This window comes from Brachyhypopomus gauderio, unplaced genomic scaffold (assembly GCF_052324685.1).
Source record: "Brachyhypopomus gauderio isolate BG-103 unplaced genomic scaffold, BGAUD_0.2 sc54, whole genome shotgun sequence".
NCBI classification, from domain to species: Eukaryota; Metazoa; Chordata; class Actinopteri; order Gymnotiformes; family Hypopomidae; genus Brachyhypopomus; species Brachyhypopomus gauderio.
This window is the reverse complement of record NW_027506878.1, coordinates 168,400-184,308: the sequence shown is the minus strand read 5'-3', so window position 1 is coordinate 184,308 and position 15,909 is coordinate 168,400. Positions and strand designations below refer to the sequence as shown.

The following is a 15,909-nucleotide window of genomic DNA, read 5'->3' as shown; positions in this document are numbered from 1 at the left end:
TTTTTATCCTCATAATCAGAACTTCACTGAGAATTTTGGGCAGTCATGGCCTGGTGGTAGGGAACTGGTCTTGTGACCGGAGGGTCGTGGGTTCGATTCCCAGACAGGCCATGACTGAGGTGCCCTTGAGCAAGGCACCTAACCCCAACTGCTCCCCGGGCGCCGGGCTAGGGCTGCCCACCGCTCTGGGCACGTGTGATCCACAGCCCCCTAGTAATCACTAGTGTGTGTGTTCTGACTGCACAGATGGGTTAAAAGCGGAGGACAAATTTTGATTGGGGTGTAAAAATCACAATTGACAAAATATGGCACATTTTATTTCATTTCAACTTCAGACACTCTCATAACAATGTGCTGCATGTTGGAAATTATCAATTTTTTAAAACTAAATATGAATATCACTCCATTTGGGAGTTTTAATTCTGTTCAATCATACCACACTGCACTGATTCAGAGCTTTAGGTTAGAACGCCACAACCAACTGTCTCCTGTACATGAATGCTCGCTGATATGAAAGAATAAATGACTGGAAGTTGATGATGCTTTAAAATGAATTTTTAAAAAACTTTAGTCCTGAACAATATTGCAATATATTTTCATGTAAAGACTTAATTCAGTTTTAGTCTCTGGCACATCTATAATCAACCATAAGTTCCTCATAAATGAGCCCCATGTTATATTACCTCAATGATCCTGACGTAGATCATGTAACGGGACAGAAGCAGCAGGACGCAGGATGATGGGACCTGCGGGATATACAGGGGGAGAGAAAACAGGGAACAGGAGTGTGTGCAGATGAGAGGGTGTGTCAGTAGGCGGGGCACTGTGAGAAGGGGCGTGTCTTGGTACGATTATATCTGGGTGTGGGCGTTTCCCCTGAGGAATTGGGGCCGGCCTATACTGTGACAGATCAGAATTTAAAATACTGAAATAGATGTTATTTACCAAATTATTTATAGATTTAGATTATATGGGAGTAACAGATGAATTTGGATGTAATGAATAGCATTTTACAGACTGTGAATGTTTAGTGATGTTTGAGTGAGTATTTGAATGTGAGCCGTGAGACTCATTATTGTTGAAACAATTAAATATTTCTGTAATGGAGGTAAAGCAGCAGGAGGAGACGTAGGAGCTGGATCATCTTTAATATCCATAACGGAGTTGAAATGTGCAGCTCACACATGAAGTTAAAAACAAAAGGTGTTAAAGAGTGCTGCAGTTCCAGAAGTGCTGTCTACATAGACAGATAGTTGAAACTGGGACGTGAAGGGAAACTCTGGGCAGTCTGACTTGTGCAGGTGGTGAATCTCTCTCTCTTTCTGAGCTGGAGAAATACACATCACTGAATGATGGGACCTACAGGGTTTTTAAGGGAGAGAAAAAATGAGGAACATGTTTGAGCAGAGGGTGTCAGTAGACAGGAGACTGTGAACGATGGAGTGTGTGAGAGGTGGAGTGTTGGGTCTTTAGCATCTCCTCTGAACCCCGGGACCGACCTACCGTGACAATTTCTTTAAATTATATTAATTACTATAAAATTCTAATATTATTTTTGTAGATTACAATATAAACCACAAGAAGACTGTCTTATCCATAAAGGGCTGGTGTGACTCAATGATTTTCTTCAGTTTTCTGTTCTAGATCACCTAAACTTTAGATATTTTAATGAATTTTGTAAAACATTTTTACAATGAATGATAATCTGTTCTGTAAATTGTGTGGGGATAATTGTATTTATTACACACAATTCTTATATAAAAATATTTCAATTGTTTTAAATATTGACAAACAGCTATATATTTGTATGTTTGTTTCTATTCATTTTGCAGGTGACACACACCATCTCTCAGATCTGAGGATTGTTCTGCTGGGGTACAGAGGTGCTGGGAAGAGTTCAGCAGGAAACACCATCCTGGGCAGAGAAGAGTTTGAGTTAAAGAGAACTGCTCAGTGTGTGAAGAGACAGGGAGAAGTAGCAGGGAGGAAGATCACTGTGGTTGAAGCTCCAGGATGGTGGAGGAATTACACTGTAGAGTAGAGCAGTGAGATACTGAAACAGGAGATTGTGCTCAGTGTGTCTCTGTGTCCTCCAGGACCCCATGTTCTACTGCTGGTTATAGATTTAGACACAACTTTTAAAGGTAATGAGAGAGATGTACTAGATGGACATGTGAATCTTCTCACTAAGAGAGTCTGGAGTCACACTATAGTTCTGTTCACATGTGGGGACTATCTAATTGACACACCCATAGAGCAGCACATTGAGAGTGAAGACAGCGCCCTCCAGTGGCTGGTTGAGAAATGTGGGAACAGGTATCATGTTCTCAACAATAAGAACAGGGATGATGACACTCAGGTCACAGAGCTGCTGGAGAAGATAGAGGAGATGGTGGCAGCAAACAGTGGCTGCCATTTTAAAATGGACAGAAAGATTCTACAGGAGGTGGAAGAGAAGAAGAGAGTATTAGAAGAGAGAGGAAGAGAGAGAAGGATGAAGGTACAGAAACAGAGAAAGGACATCAGAGGGGTTATGGGTAAGTTTCTGTTTCATTGTTGTAACTCCAGTTATATTCTTTCTGAATTTTGAATCTTGTGCCTGGTTATAAAATTAAACTCCTTGATGATCTTATGAAGCTTTTTTTATCCTCATAATCAGAACTTCACTGAGAATTTTGGGCAGTCATGGCCTGGTGGTAGGGAACTGGTCTTGTGACCGGAGGGTCGTGGGTTCGATTCCCAGACAGGCCATGACTGAGGTGCCCTTGAGCAAGGCACCTAACCCCAACTGCTCCCCGGGCGCCGAGCTAGGGCTGCCCACCGCTCTGGGCACGTGTGATCCACAGCCCCCTAGTAATGACTAGTGTGTGTGTTCTGACTGCACAGATGGGTTAAAAGCGGAGGACAAATTTCGATTGGGGTGTAAAAATCACAATTGACAAAATATGGCTCATTTCATTTAAACTTCAGACACTCTCATAACAATGTGCTGCATGTTGGAAATTATCAATTTTTTAAAACTAAATATGAATATCACTCCATTTGGGAGTTTTAATTCTGTTCAATCATACCACACTGCACTGATTCAGAGCTTTAGGTTAGAACGCCACAACCAACTGTCTCCTGTACATGAATGCTCGCTGGTATGAAAGAATAAATGACTGGAAGTTGATGATGCTTTAAAATGAATTTTTTTTAAACTTTAGTCCTGAACAATATTGCAATATATTTTGATGTAAAGACTTAATTCAGTTTTAGTCTCTGGCACATCTATAATCAACCATAAGTTCCTCATAAATGAGCCCCATGTTATATTACCTCAATGATCCTGACGTAGATCATGTAACGGGACAGAAGCAGCAGGACGCAGGACGATGGGACCTGCGGGATATACAGGGGGAGAGAAAACAGGGAACAGGAGTGTGTGCAGATGAGAGGGTGTGTCAGTAGGCGGGGCACTGTGAGAATGGGCGTGTCTTGGTACGATTATATCTGGGTGTGGGCGTTTCCCCTGAGGAATTGGGGCCGGCCTATACCGTGACAGATCAGAATTTAAAATACTGAAATAGATGTTATTTACCAAATTATTTATAGATTTAGATTATATGGGAGTAACAGATGAATTTGGATGTAATGAATAGCATTTTACAGACTGTGAATGTTTAGTGATGTTTGAGTGAGTATTTGAATGTGAGCCGTCAGACTCATTATTGTTGTAACAATTAAATATTTCTGTAATGGAGGTAAAGCAGCAGGAGGAGACGTAGGAGCTGGATCATCTTTAATATCCATAACGGAGTTGAAATGTGCAGCTCACACATGAAGTTAAAAACAAAAGGTGTTAAAGAGTGCTGCAGTTCCAGAAGTGCTGTCTACATAGACAGATAGTTGAAACTGGGACGTGAAGGGAAACTCTGGGCAGTCTGACTTGTGCAGGTGGTGAATCTCTCTCTCTTTCTGAGCTGGAGAAATACACATCACTGAACGATGGGACCTACAGGGTTTTTAAGGGAGAGAAAAAATGAGGAACATGTTTGAGCAGAGGGTGTCAGTAGACAGGAGACTGTGAACGATGGAGTGTGTGAGAGGTGGAGTGTTGGGTCTTTAGCATCTCCTCTGAACCCCGGGACCGACCTACCATGACAATTTCTTTAAATTATATTAATTACTATAAAATTCTAATATTATTTTTGTAGATTACAATATAAACCACAAGAATAAGAAGTCTTATCCATAAAGTGCTGGTGTGACTCAATGATTTTCTTCAGTTTTCTGTTCTGGATCACCTAAACTTTAAATATTTTAATGAATTTTGTAAAACATTTTTACAATGAATGATAATCTGTTCTGTAAATTGTGTGGGGATAATTGTATTTATTACACACAATTCTTATATAAAAATATTTCAATTGTTTTAAATATTGACAAACAGCTATATATTTGTATGTTTGTTTCTATTTATTTTGCAGGTGACACACACCATCTCTCAGATCTGAGGATTGTTCTGCTGGGGTACAGAGGTGCTGGGAAGAGTTCATCAGGAAACACCATCCTGGGCAGAGAGGAGTTTGAGTTAAAGAGAACTGCTCAGTGTGTGAAGAGACAGGGAGAAGTAGCAGGGAGGAAGATCACTGTTGTTGAAGCTCCAGGATGGTGGAGGAATTACACTGTAGAGGAGAGCAGTGAGATACTGAAACAGGAGATTGTGCTCAGTGTGTCTCTGTGTCCTCCAGGACCCCATGTTCTACTGCTGGTGTTATGTGTGGGAACAACGTTTAAAGATTATGTGGGACACATGAAACTTCTCACTGAGAGAGTCTGGAGTCACACTATAGTTCTGTTCACATATGGGGACTGTCTGATAGACACACCCATAGAGCAGCACATTGAGAGTGAAGACAGCGCCCTCCAGTGGCTGGTTGAGAAATGTGGGAACAGGTATCATGTTCTCAACAATAAGAACAGGGGTGATGACACTCAGGTCACAGACCTGCTGGAGAAGATAGAGGAGATTGTGGCAGCAAACATTGGCTGCCACTTTGAAATGGACAGAAATATTCTACATGAGGTTGAAGAGAAGAAGAGAGATGTAGAAGAGAGAGGAAGAGAGAGGAAAATGAAAGCACAGAAACGGAGAGAGGACATCAGAGGTGTTATGGGTAAGTTGTTTTCCTGATGTGATGTAGGTTGTAGTGTTTTTTTCAGTGCAAATGTTGAATCCTGTAGTTTTGGTCTTGGGAATGTCCCTCTGTTTTTAAAAAGTTTTTAAAGAAGCAGTTGGGGCATTTGTGTGCAAATTTGTTGGTAAAATTATTCATCTTCACTCTCCTGAGTTATGCAGCCAGAAAACATTTCTATGCATTTTCTGTCCACTCCAACTGAACATATTTTGACCTCTTATAATCACGCCTAATAATTGTGGTGATGTTCATAGCCTGGCGGTTAAGGAACTTGTCTTGTGACCGGAGGGTCGTGGGTTCGATTCCTAGACCTGAGGCCATGACTGAGGTGCCCTTGAGCAAGGCACCTAACCCCAACTGCTCCCCGGGCGCTGGGCTAGGGCTGCCCACCGCTCTGGGCACGTGTGATCCACAGCCCCCTAGTAATCACTAGTGTGTGTGTGTTATGACTGCACAGATGGGTTAAAAGCGGAGGACAAATTTCGATTGGGGTGTAAAAATCACAATTGACAAAATATGGCACATTTCATATTTTCGCTTCCTTTAACCACACCTAATAAATGTGGTCATAGTTAACACGTATTTTAGCTTCCTATAACTATACCTAATAAATGCGGCAGCTGTCCTGTTGTTGTTGTTATGTTCGTCCCTCAGGTGATCCATCTCACCTGAGGGTCGTTTGTTTGTCTATATATGTCTTGTCTTTGTACCAGTTGACCGCTGGTCATTAAATCCTTCATTTGGATCGAGTCACGGGTTTTCGTTTGCACACTTTTTCTATTAAACCTTCCATTTTCCCTGAGACTTGGCATGATCGCTTCCATTTTATTTCACTCACCCTGCCCGTCACACTATAACCACACCTAATAAATTCAGTGCAGCCAATTATTTTGCTGTTCAATTTAAATATGATGATATAGAATGTTAAATATACTGTAATAAATGACGAGTATGTGGGAAAACAAACTGATTTAATTTTCCCATCATTCCCAGTGAATGGAGATGAGAGGTCAGACACATGGTCTCTGGGAAGCTTTGCTTCTAGTTCATTTGTATCACGACCAGGATCTGCATATTCATCAGTGCGTTCCACAATCTCCTCCATCAGCTCTGGATACGGCTCCTTAATGTCTGAGTGTGGTAGCATAACAGAACCACCAGAATTCGCCTCCTCAGTGTCACCATCTGGTAGCATAAGAGTACCACCAATAAGTGAGTATTAAATGTTACATTTTTACCTGATGTTTTTACATCTTCATGTAGTTTTATATTGGGGTTTTATCTTCATTTTCTATTTTCTCAGAAATCGTGTATATAGTGTAAAGAAAAATACTAAAATAATTATAAAAATTATTATTTTCACTCTCAATCATTACAGGATTTCTTGCTAACGTTTGCTAGTATGCCTTCCATTACTTTCCAAGTCTTCCATTACTTTATTTACATATTAATGTATGTTTGGCCACACATACACTGATACTGTTATTGTACAGAATTAGTGACATTGACATGACATTTTTCATTCTAAAATGTATTTTGCTTGCTCTATATATATATTTATCTATATATTCTAGTGCTGTCAATTCCAGGTGCTGCGATTAAAAGTCCTCACCAGGACTTTGCTCAGGCTTCCTGGATTGTGTTGATTCCACTAATTTTACCTGGATTACTAATTAGAAAATCTAGCAAGCTTGAGCAAAATCCTGGTGAGGACTTTTAATCGCGGCACCTGGAATTGACAGCACTAATATATTCACATGCTCATTTACATGCGCTCATTTACATGGATTTGACTCATTAGGTTTGTTATGTGTAAACTTAGTTTTTCTTTTTTTTCTTTTCTTCATCATCGTCCACAGTGAGTGGAGATGAGAGTTCAGATGGAGGATCTCTGAGAAGTTCATTCAGATCACAGCAGAGGTCCACCAGCAGGTCTGTTTATGGATCAACACCATCTTCAGACAGACACACTCACACTGTGTTTGGCTCTTCACAGAAAATCCCTGAATCAGATCACAGTTCAAAATCCAAAAGAAAAGACATATTAAAAAAAAAGTTTCAAATCTTTAGACATAAATCCAGCAAATATGATCTCAGAGAGGAGACTATAAATGACACGAAGCAACAAATGGACAAGTGACCTCTACATATGGACAAGTGACCACTACATATGGACAAGTGACCTCTACATATGAACAAATGACCTCTACATATGGACAAGTGACCACTACATATGGACAATATATCTGGATGTACTGGAGGCAGTTGGTCAGTTTGAGCATGAGAGAGTGATGCCATAGATGGGAACAGCTGAAGATCTGAATCACCATTCTGTAATAATAATGTTACTCAGGTGGTAAAATGCAGTTTTAGTTAGTTAGACTAGTTTTAATGTAAGACAAAAGAAAATGTTTTTTTATATAGATTCATTTGTCGTTTGTACATGAGAATTTGCCACGTTGTCTGCTGTGGAAATGTGGGGAGTCTGTTTTTCCCCACCTACAACGAGCTCCAGTACAGACCAGCGGAGGCTAGCTGGCTTCAAGACTCTATAACACTAAAAGCCCAGGGGATTTTTCTTGTTGATTCTTGATGTGTTTTTATTCTATGCATTTAGGTTAATGCATTTATGTTAAACATGTCTAGATCTGTAGGGGAGACTGGGGTAAGTTGAGCCACCCCTTGTTGTTAGGAAATGGTAAAAACACTTGATCATGTGACCAAATATTTAGGAGGAAGCCACTATTTCATGAACACTGTGAAGGTAAAAACCACATGGGTAAAGTGGTTAGACTTTTTTTCCTAAAAAAACATTTTTCTCTTTTGAAAGTGAATTCAGTCTATCATAAGTTTCCTAAGAATTGTGTTTAGGGGTCATTCCAGGATTTTGGTACATTTCAGGGTTGGTCACTTCTGAAAATGTTATCTTCAATTTGATCATTTTTCGTCATATATTCATTAGCTACAGGTTATATACTATCAAAAAGTTTGATTTGTCAAGCTCAGATATGGAAGCAGTTTTTTTTTATTAGATGTAATTGGTATGCAGTAACAGGGTTGCGACTAACAGGGTTGCAAATTTAGGCTAAGTTGTGGTCTACCCCAGGAACAGATGCTAACTGTAAAATTTAGCTATGTATACAAGATCAAGGACAAATATGGTTATATAAGTATATAAAGTAAATTTTGACTCTACTCAATATTAGTCTTACAATATGAGGAACAGGGTTGCATTCACTGAGTGACACACACAACTTGGACAAACATATTTGGGAAAAAACCTTGAAAATTGTTAGAGCACTTACCATTGGTCTTGCCATATGGGCAGGAAATGTCCTTGTGATGCAACTTCTTTTGTGCCAGTAAACAAATATTTTTAACCCTTTCTCTGCCAGATAAAATTCCTTATGGTAACAGGGCTGTGCCCATGTTGTGGGACACAATTTAATAGTGTAAAAACTGTGACATGCAATACAATGTAGACCAAAGTGTGACGCTGGGCGGCGGCAGACGGACGAGACACAGAGTCCTTGTTGCGACAGACGTCACTTTTATTGTAACACTTAAACAACAACGAAGACGTGTATACATTAGACAACGACGAGCACAAGACATTGCGCGAACGCACATTAAATAGACAGACCACATCAACCCCACGTGATGACGAGACGAGCCACAGGTGGGACGGATAATGACAAGACGCACCCGCATCCACGGAGATAACTGACGCAGACGAGTAGACGCTGACAACGTTAACACACGCCCCAAAGGAAGGGTTCGGGGACCGTAGCATGACAGACGCCCCCACCAAGGGCACTACCCGTCCCGGGGTGCCAACAGGACCGAGTGCCCCGAACCCACGTCGATGGGCGGATCCGAAGCGCCCAGTCCTGCGTCTGGGAGATGACCGCCCTCGGTGGAGAGTCCGCCACGCACAGTCTAGAACACCCTCCCTGGGAAGACGGGGGAAAACACGTTAGACACATTTAACGGGACATTCACAAACACACACACAGGTACACTTACACATAGTGGCACGAAAGGGAAAAACGGGTTAGGCACACAAATGGGAAGACTTACAAACATTGGTACACATAAACATGAAACAGGCGCCAGACTACGCGCCAGGAGTAGGGCGATAAGGGGAGAGAGATCGGGAGCTGCCGGCGCTGCAGCGGACGGTCCTCCTCCGGTCCTTGCAGCGGACCCTCCGCGGAGTGCAGCGCGACCGGCGGACGTGCCGGGTGCAGCGCGACGAGTAGACGCTGACAACGTTAACACACGCCCCAAAGGAAGGGTTCGGGGACCGTAGCGTGACACAAAGAAGTTGTTTTCATAAGTAAAGGAGATGCATTTCAACAATATTCAAGAGGAAGCAATTTATTTAGAGCTTATTTTAATTGTTAAATTTGGCAAAAGAGTTGGTCACCCAATGTGTGAGACAAGAGAAAACGGCCATTTTTTGAGGTGGTCCAAAGGTATTCGGTCTTTTGAATAATATCTAAGGAGCTTATTTTTCCACCAAATTTTACAGTTTGTCTTATAATAAGTGCATTGTTAAAAAAAATAGTGATTTAAATATCACTCAGACCTCTTCCAGCACTCATTCTTTTTCTTCTCTTTTTTTCTTATCTCTCTCTGACCTCCCTACAGGAGTGGAGGGGTATTACAAGCAGTATATAGCATTACATGCTATCATTACTATTGTAAATAGAAATATAAACACAACATGTGACCAGATTAATGAATAAATGTCCATATTTATTGAATGGTTAATATCACAATTGATGCATTATAAGGAATAATAAGGAATATAATGATTTGGCTCAGGAATGGAACTAAACCTATATGTAAATCTACTCATCTAAACCAACGATATAATAATAAAACAATAAAAAACCGAAAATGAAACAACAATAGAGAATAATAAACAACTATTTATGGTCATTCTGATTATAAATGGATTATATAGCTAACATAAGATGTCTCTAACTAGCGTAAGACCCAGGTAGGGGATTGAGGTCAGAAAGAAGTTAGAAAGAGTGCAATGAACAATTACATTGAAACCAGACTTTATGGAGGGATAGAAGTATTTGGAGACAAACGATTAGACTGGCAACCCCAAATCAGTGCATGAATGGTGAGCGGGCAGGGACGACACGTCCAGGGGTGGTCCCCGTAGGTTCTATCGACGCGCTGTATGGAACGTATCCTCCGCGCACGACCCGCTTCCTCCTGCAGTGGCTAAGATATTGCGGAGCCGGCCTCTCTGAGACTGCCCAATGGCAAAGACTTAGCAGTGACGTCATGGTCGCAGCTGGCGGGGTGCAGTCAAAATCTGGTTGCGTTGGTTACTTTGCCGAGGATTATTCAAAGCTAAACTAAAATTTATGCCTGTTGGCCAAACAGAAGTAACTTAAATTTAACTAAGAAATGAATAATGGAATTCAATTAAAAGACTAGATGAATGAAAGCAAGTTTTGACGACGACACAAACTAGGTTAATACTTTTCTAGAGAAATAAACTAAAGAAGATCTTGGAGGTTGGACTCGGATTCGAACTTGGTTGCAGTCTCTTGGCATTTCTCCAACTAACTCGGTTGGATGCAGTATCTTGGTGTGACTCCAACAACTCGGTTTCTTCTCGAGAAAAGGGTTTTATTTCACTTTTAGGGGTGTGATCGTAGTTGACCACTGGATTTTGGTTACTGAATATTCATTACCTCTGTATGGATAGGAGGTTCTTCGAGGAGGAGAGAGAGAGAAAGAGCATCGTCACAACTGCCCCTCCCCCCCAGGTCAAGTTAATGGGTGACGAAAAGCAGACTAGGTGGCGAACTGCAGCACAATTCAAGAATCCCCTATTCCTAAATAAATTGACTTGTAATACTCTGCCTAATTAAGTATTAGTTTGTTTCTATCATTCTAAACATTGAGCAAATCTTAATTCCTACTTTTGGACAATAAATGACACATAATGCACAGACAGGCATGAATCTGAGGTCACATAAGCACACATGGGTGTGCTTACATTTGCACACAAACAAAAACATAGATGCATACGCACAAGTACACAGGAATATATATGCATGCATGCATTCATAATACAATTCAAGAATACAGGGACATGTAGATCAAAACTACTGAAACACACACTGTCATAGACATAGACATGCATCAATGTGGGGTGATTATACAATAAAAGGTATTATGATGGAATCAATTATTACTGAATACATGAGAGATCATAGGTTATGTGTTTATATCAACCACAGATCACACCTCGGAAATATTTGCATCCTCAGTTATGAATCTTAACAAAGGACTTTCAAGGGATGATAAATTTGGCTGAAAACTTGGGGAATCAGTTAAGGCTGGAATTTAGAGTTTATAAGTGTAGGTCCTTCCTGAGTTGTGAGCTTTGTGAGCTTTGTGTCCTTCAGAGGAAGGGTGACCATGACCAGAACACTTTTATGGCCTTTCCCCCACACTCAGGAGATCAGATAAGGTTGGGATTCTAAGAAAGGGTAGAAAATCTTCTTTACCTTTCTCAAACATTTTAAGGGATTAGATTAGGTCAGTCTCTCACACTCTGAAGGAGTCATCTCTGTGTGTGATGGTGAAGTGGCTTTGGCTATCTCCACTACAACATCATTGTTCCTTGATTACAGAAGTAAGATCTCAAATGGCTGAAGATCCTGATTAACACTGGATCAGCTATGCCTTAGTAGGTCCAGATTCTAGGTCCTTCACCAAGTACTCCTGCTTCTCCTTAAGGATTTGATAGAATTCTCCTTTCACAGCTCGGCCTCCTGCCTTAAGCGCTTTGCACAAGATCCTCATTTGCTCTTGTGATATTTTTTCAGCTTGTATTTGACTGTATGTTTCATCAGTAATCATGTTTTTGACACTCAGTCTATCTGCAATCTCCATTACTGACACAACTCGAGAAATGAGTTCATCCATGTGTTTATCCAAAAATTCAACCTCTGAATCTAAAAAATAGAGACAAAAGTCATTACAATTTATTCCTCGAAGTATGGCAAAGTACAGTTTAGACCTACAAACCTATCATAACTTGTATTCACCAATAAATGTATGTAAGGATTTGGGGATTGAGAAAAGCATGAGTTCAGAAAAATGCAGCCTTGGTGAGTTCAAAGGCACCTCAGCAATCAGATTTCATCTTTAACAAAATCAAATTGAACATTTTGAAGAGTGATTAGATGAATTGCAATTAATTGCAAAGTCAGTCACTGTCATTAATATGACATTAACAAGGTCATAAAAAATGCCACCATCAAGGACATTATTGTCATTCTGCAGGAAGTATAGGGACTGGACTGCAGAGGACTGGGGCAAAGTAATTTTCTCTGATAAAGCCCCCTTCAGACTGTTAAGGACGTGTGGAAAAATTATTGTCTGGAGAAGAAAAGGTGAGTACTATAGTGTGTCCTGTGTCATTCAAACAGTGAAGCATCCTGAGACAATTCATGTCTGGGGTTGCTTCTCAAGCTGGGGAGTGGGTTTGCTCAATTTTGCCTAAGAATACTGCCATGAAAAAGTAATGGTATCCAAAATCAAAACATCCTACAAGAGCAACTTCTCCCAATGATCCAGGAGCAGTTTGGAGATGAACAATGATTTTCACAAGGCAAAAGTATTCTTAACATTATTTTTTGAAAGGAAGTATTTTATAAAGGCTGACTGACTAACCTGTCTGATTCATTTTTACACCCATCAGAAAGATCTGATGTGGCTCCCACACATCCATACCATCTTCATCCACAACACTCATGGTAACATCTTCATCCCCACAGAAGATCACAAATGTGGGGTGATAGTTGGGGCCATAGTCACACTGAAACATGGCAACCTTCAAAAGGACATTAGCATTTGAAGAGAAGACGACATGAAAACATGCCACCATTGTAGAACTTTCTAAAACCCCAGATTGCTCAGGCTGTAGTTTACCTTTGGCTCGGGCATATAAGGGGCACAGGATGCTGTGTATTTTCTATCTGGTGTCAGCTGACATACGGAGCTTGTTTCAAAATATGTGCAGCCTTTACGCTTTTTCTCCACCTGGATAAGAAGTATGAAGACATTTAACATTGAAGTACATAAAAGTACCTAATATAAGGCCCTAAAGCTAATTATAATTATAATTATATATTTATAATTATAATTATTAATATATATTTATAATTATAATTACCACAGTTAGAACTTACAGGTAGTTAATCTACTGATATTCAGGAGTGATGTCCCTAGCAACTACTTTTCCATTATTGTGAAATAAACTGACATTAATACACAGTAATTACCTCCTCTACTGGAACGTTTCCTGGCAACAAATGGATGAATAGTTTTGTCCTGTTTTGTGTGCCAGTTATCTTTTCATAGAAGAGCAACACTTGAGCACTGATGGGTCTGGAGATGAAGATCAGGTTTATCAGGAGGCCAAAGAGGGAGAGACCTTGGACTTTAATAATCACGTGTGTGTCTGTCACTTTCAGTGGTTGTAAGATCTCCACATTATTATCAGTGAAATGTGCCACAGCCAGTTCAACCTGATTGTCTTCTGTAAACATGAAGAAAATGTTACAATCTATTCAGAAACAATACCTGAAACATTGAATTATCTTCATGTGATGACTGAACTATTCCTGTGACAAGGTATGTTCACAGGAACAATTTCTGAACAAAATGATAATTTAGAAAATATTTTTTAAAGTGTTATTTCCTATTAGAATTTTCTTCAAAGCACATGGACAGCAAGCCTACATAAAAGTAAATCACACAGTATTGTTTTGAGCTCCAGCAATATTTTTAAAGCTAAGTACATGCTAAGCACAGAAAAATGTATGTTAACAATGAATTGACCAATAATTAAGCTTTTTTACCATAAATTGTCTCACAGTGTGGGAGGTGCAGATGGCTGACTGAACCTTCAATGCACTCTATATTGTACAGGGGTCCTGCAGGCTTCGTGTTTCCTAACCCGTCCATGAGATGCGTGTCCCAGGAGACGATTTTGTACAGCACCTCCCCTTTCTTCTCCATCTCAAACACGAGCTTGGTGATTTTACACTGGAACTGACTAGCATGAGAGCACTGGAACCTGCAGGGCAGAATATGTTGGATATAGCAGTGTAATGAGTGGGTTGTATGGTTTGTGTGAAGGTACAAACTGTAATAGAGAAATATTGTACCTGTTAAAAGATGTGGATCCCTCGTGGTGGAAGGGTTTGTGTGCATGCATGGTCCCAGGAGTTAGATTGTTGTGGGCAATGCCCCAGGTAGGGTCTTCCAAGGCAAATTGGTCCTAGGTAATGGGCCAAAGAGTGATCAATAAAAACCCATATTGAAGTTACAAATAACAGGACCCATTTTCCTTTGCCTGGATTAGGGTTACCAGGGCCTCACCCTGGAGCCAGACATAGAGGAGGAGCTCCTTGGCGTGCGCCTGGTGGCCGGGTCTTTACCCATGTGGCCAGGCCAAGTTCAGAAGGAGCTACATGGGTCCACTCTCCCATGGGCCCACCACCTGTGAGAGAGGCAGTACTAGGGGTCTGGTGCATTGTACATTGTACAGTGGCCAAAGGTGGGGGCCTTGGCATTCTGATCTTTGTTTAATGAAGCTGCCTCTTGGGAAATGCAATGTGACCTCTTTGGTTGCAAAGGAGAAAGCCAGTGCATGAGGCTGAGAAATGCCAACTAGATATATTTTGGCTCACCTCAATGCACAGTTTGGGTTCAGAAACCAAACCTCTAGAGAAAGGCTGAACTTTATCTTTTTCTGAAGTATCCATGGTGAAAGGCAGAGGGCAGGAGTGGGCTTACTCATAGCTCCCCGGCTCACTGCCTGTGTGTAGGGGTTTTCCAAGGTTTTATGTGTCTGAAATATTTTGCGGAGGCTGACAAAACGTTGTGGGCCCTCTGCCAGGCCAACCAACAACGTCGTACTAAGGCTCGGGCTCCTGGAACCGCAACCTCCTCCTCCTGGTCTGCAAACATGGGTGGAGTGTAACCATACAGGCACTTGAAAGGCGACATCCCCTGGGCCGAGTGCCACAGTGTGTTGTGTGCATACTCCATCCAGAGGAGCTGCTCGCACCAGGAGGATGGGTTGATAGATGCCAGACACCTGAGAGTCTGCTCCTGCTATCACTAATATGACAGTGTTACCGCCCGAGTGAGGCAGACCCGTAACTAAGTCTATGGCCTGGATGGAATAGGGAGCAGAAGCAACAACCCGGTGGGTTTGGCCTGCGACACTTTGTTGCTAGTACACATCACACAAGCCGAAACAAGCTGTCCGACCTCTTGGTCCATACCGGGCCACCAGAATCTCCTTTGGATGAGCTCTAATGTGTGTCGTGAACCCGGATGAGCGGCAAATGGTGAGTCATGCCCCCATTCTATAACTTTCTTACGTAGGGCAAGAGGAACATACAGACGCACGGACGGTCCCCCACCCAGACCAGGATCACTGTCTACGGACTGTTTCATGGCGGTTTCCACATCCCATTGGATGGGGGCAATTATTTTTGCGGCTGGGGTAAAGGTGCTGGGAGGAGCTTGGTTGGGTGGTGTCTCCCACTGAGAGGAGAGGGCGTCAGGCTTGACATTTTTCATCCCCAGGCGATAGGACAGGGTGAAGTCAAATAGCCCAAAGAATAGGGACCACCGTACTTGTCTAGGATTTAGTCGCTTGGCCTGCTGG

General features: G+C 41.4%; 2 protein-coding genes across 3 annotated transcripts in view; one reads left to right on the top strand and one right to left on the bottom strand.

Annotated features, from left to right (window-relative positions):
- LOC143488804 (uncharacterized) overlaps nucleotides 1-8,560 on the top strand; it is a 34,024-nt gene extending 25,464 nt beyond the window's left edge. Inside the window, 4 exon segments of the mRNA XM_076987713.1 lie at nucleotides 1,833-2,537; nucleotides 4,470-5,159; nucleotides 6,174-6,392; nucleotides 7,040-8,560. Coding sequence (XP_076843828.1) covers nucleotides 1,833-2,537; nucleotides 4,470-5,159; nucleotides 6,174-6,392; nucleotides 7,040-7,320 — 1,895 coding nt within the window. The 3' untranslated portion in view covers nucleotides 7,321-8,560.
- A 1,360-nt stretch (nucleotides 8,561-9,920) lies between these two features.
- Nucleotides 9,921-15,909, bottom strand: part of LOC143488803 (uncharacterized) — a 92,078-nt gene continuing 86,089 nt past the window's right edge. The window contains exons 14-19 of one of the 2 annotated variants that reach the window (XM_076987712.1): nucleotides 14,396-14,508; nucleotides 14,087-14,304; nucleotides 13,508-13,761; nucleotides 13,155-13,265; nucleotides 12,897-13,056; nucleotides 9,921-12,175 (exon numbers count right to left, since the gene is read on the bottom strand). In XM_076987712.1, coding sequence (XP_076843827.1) covers nucleotides 11,898-12,175; nucleotides 12,897-13,056; nucleotides 13,155-13,265; nucleotides 13,508-13,761; nucleotides 14,087-14,304; nucleotides 14,396-14,508 — 1,134 coding nt within the window. In that variant the 3' untranslated portion in view covers nucleotides 9,921-11,897. Of the gene's footprint in view, nucleotides 12,176-12,896; nucleotides 13,057-13,154; nucleotides 13,266-13,507; nucleotides 13,765-14,086; nucleotides 14,305-14,395; nucleotides 14,509-15,909 lie in introns of both variants that reach the window. The other variant, XM_076987711.1, reaches the window with a different exon arrangement.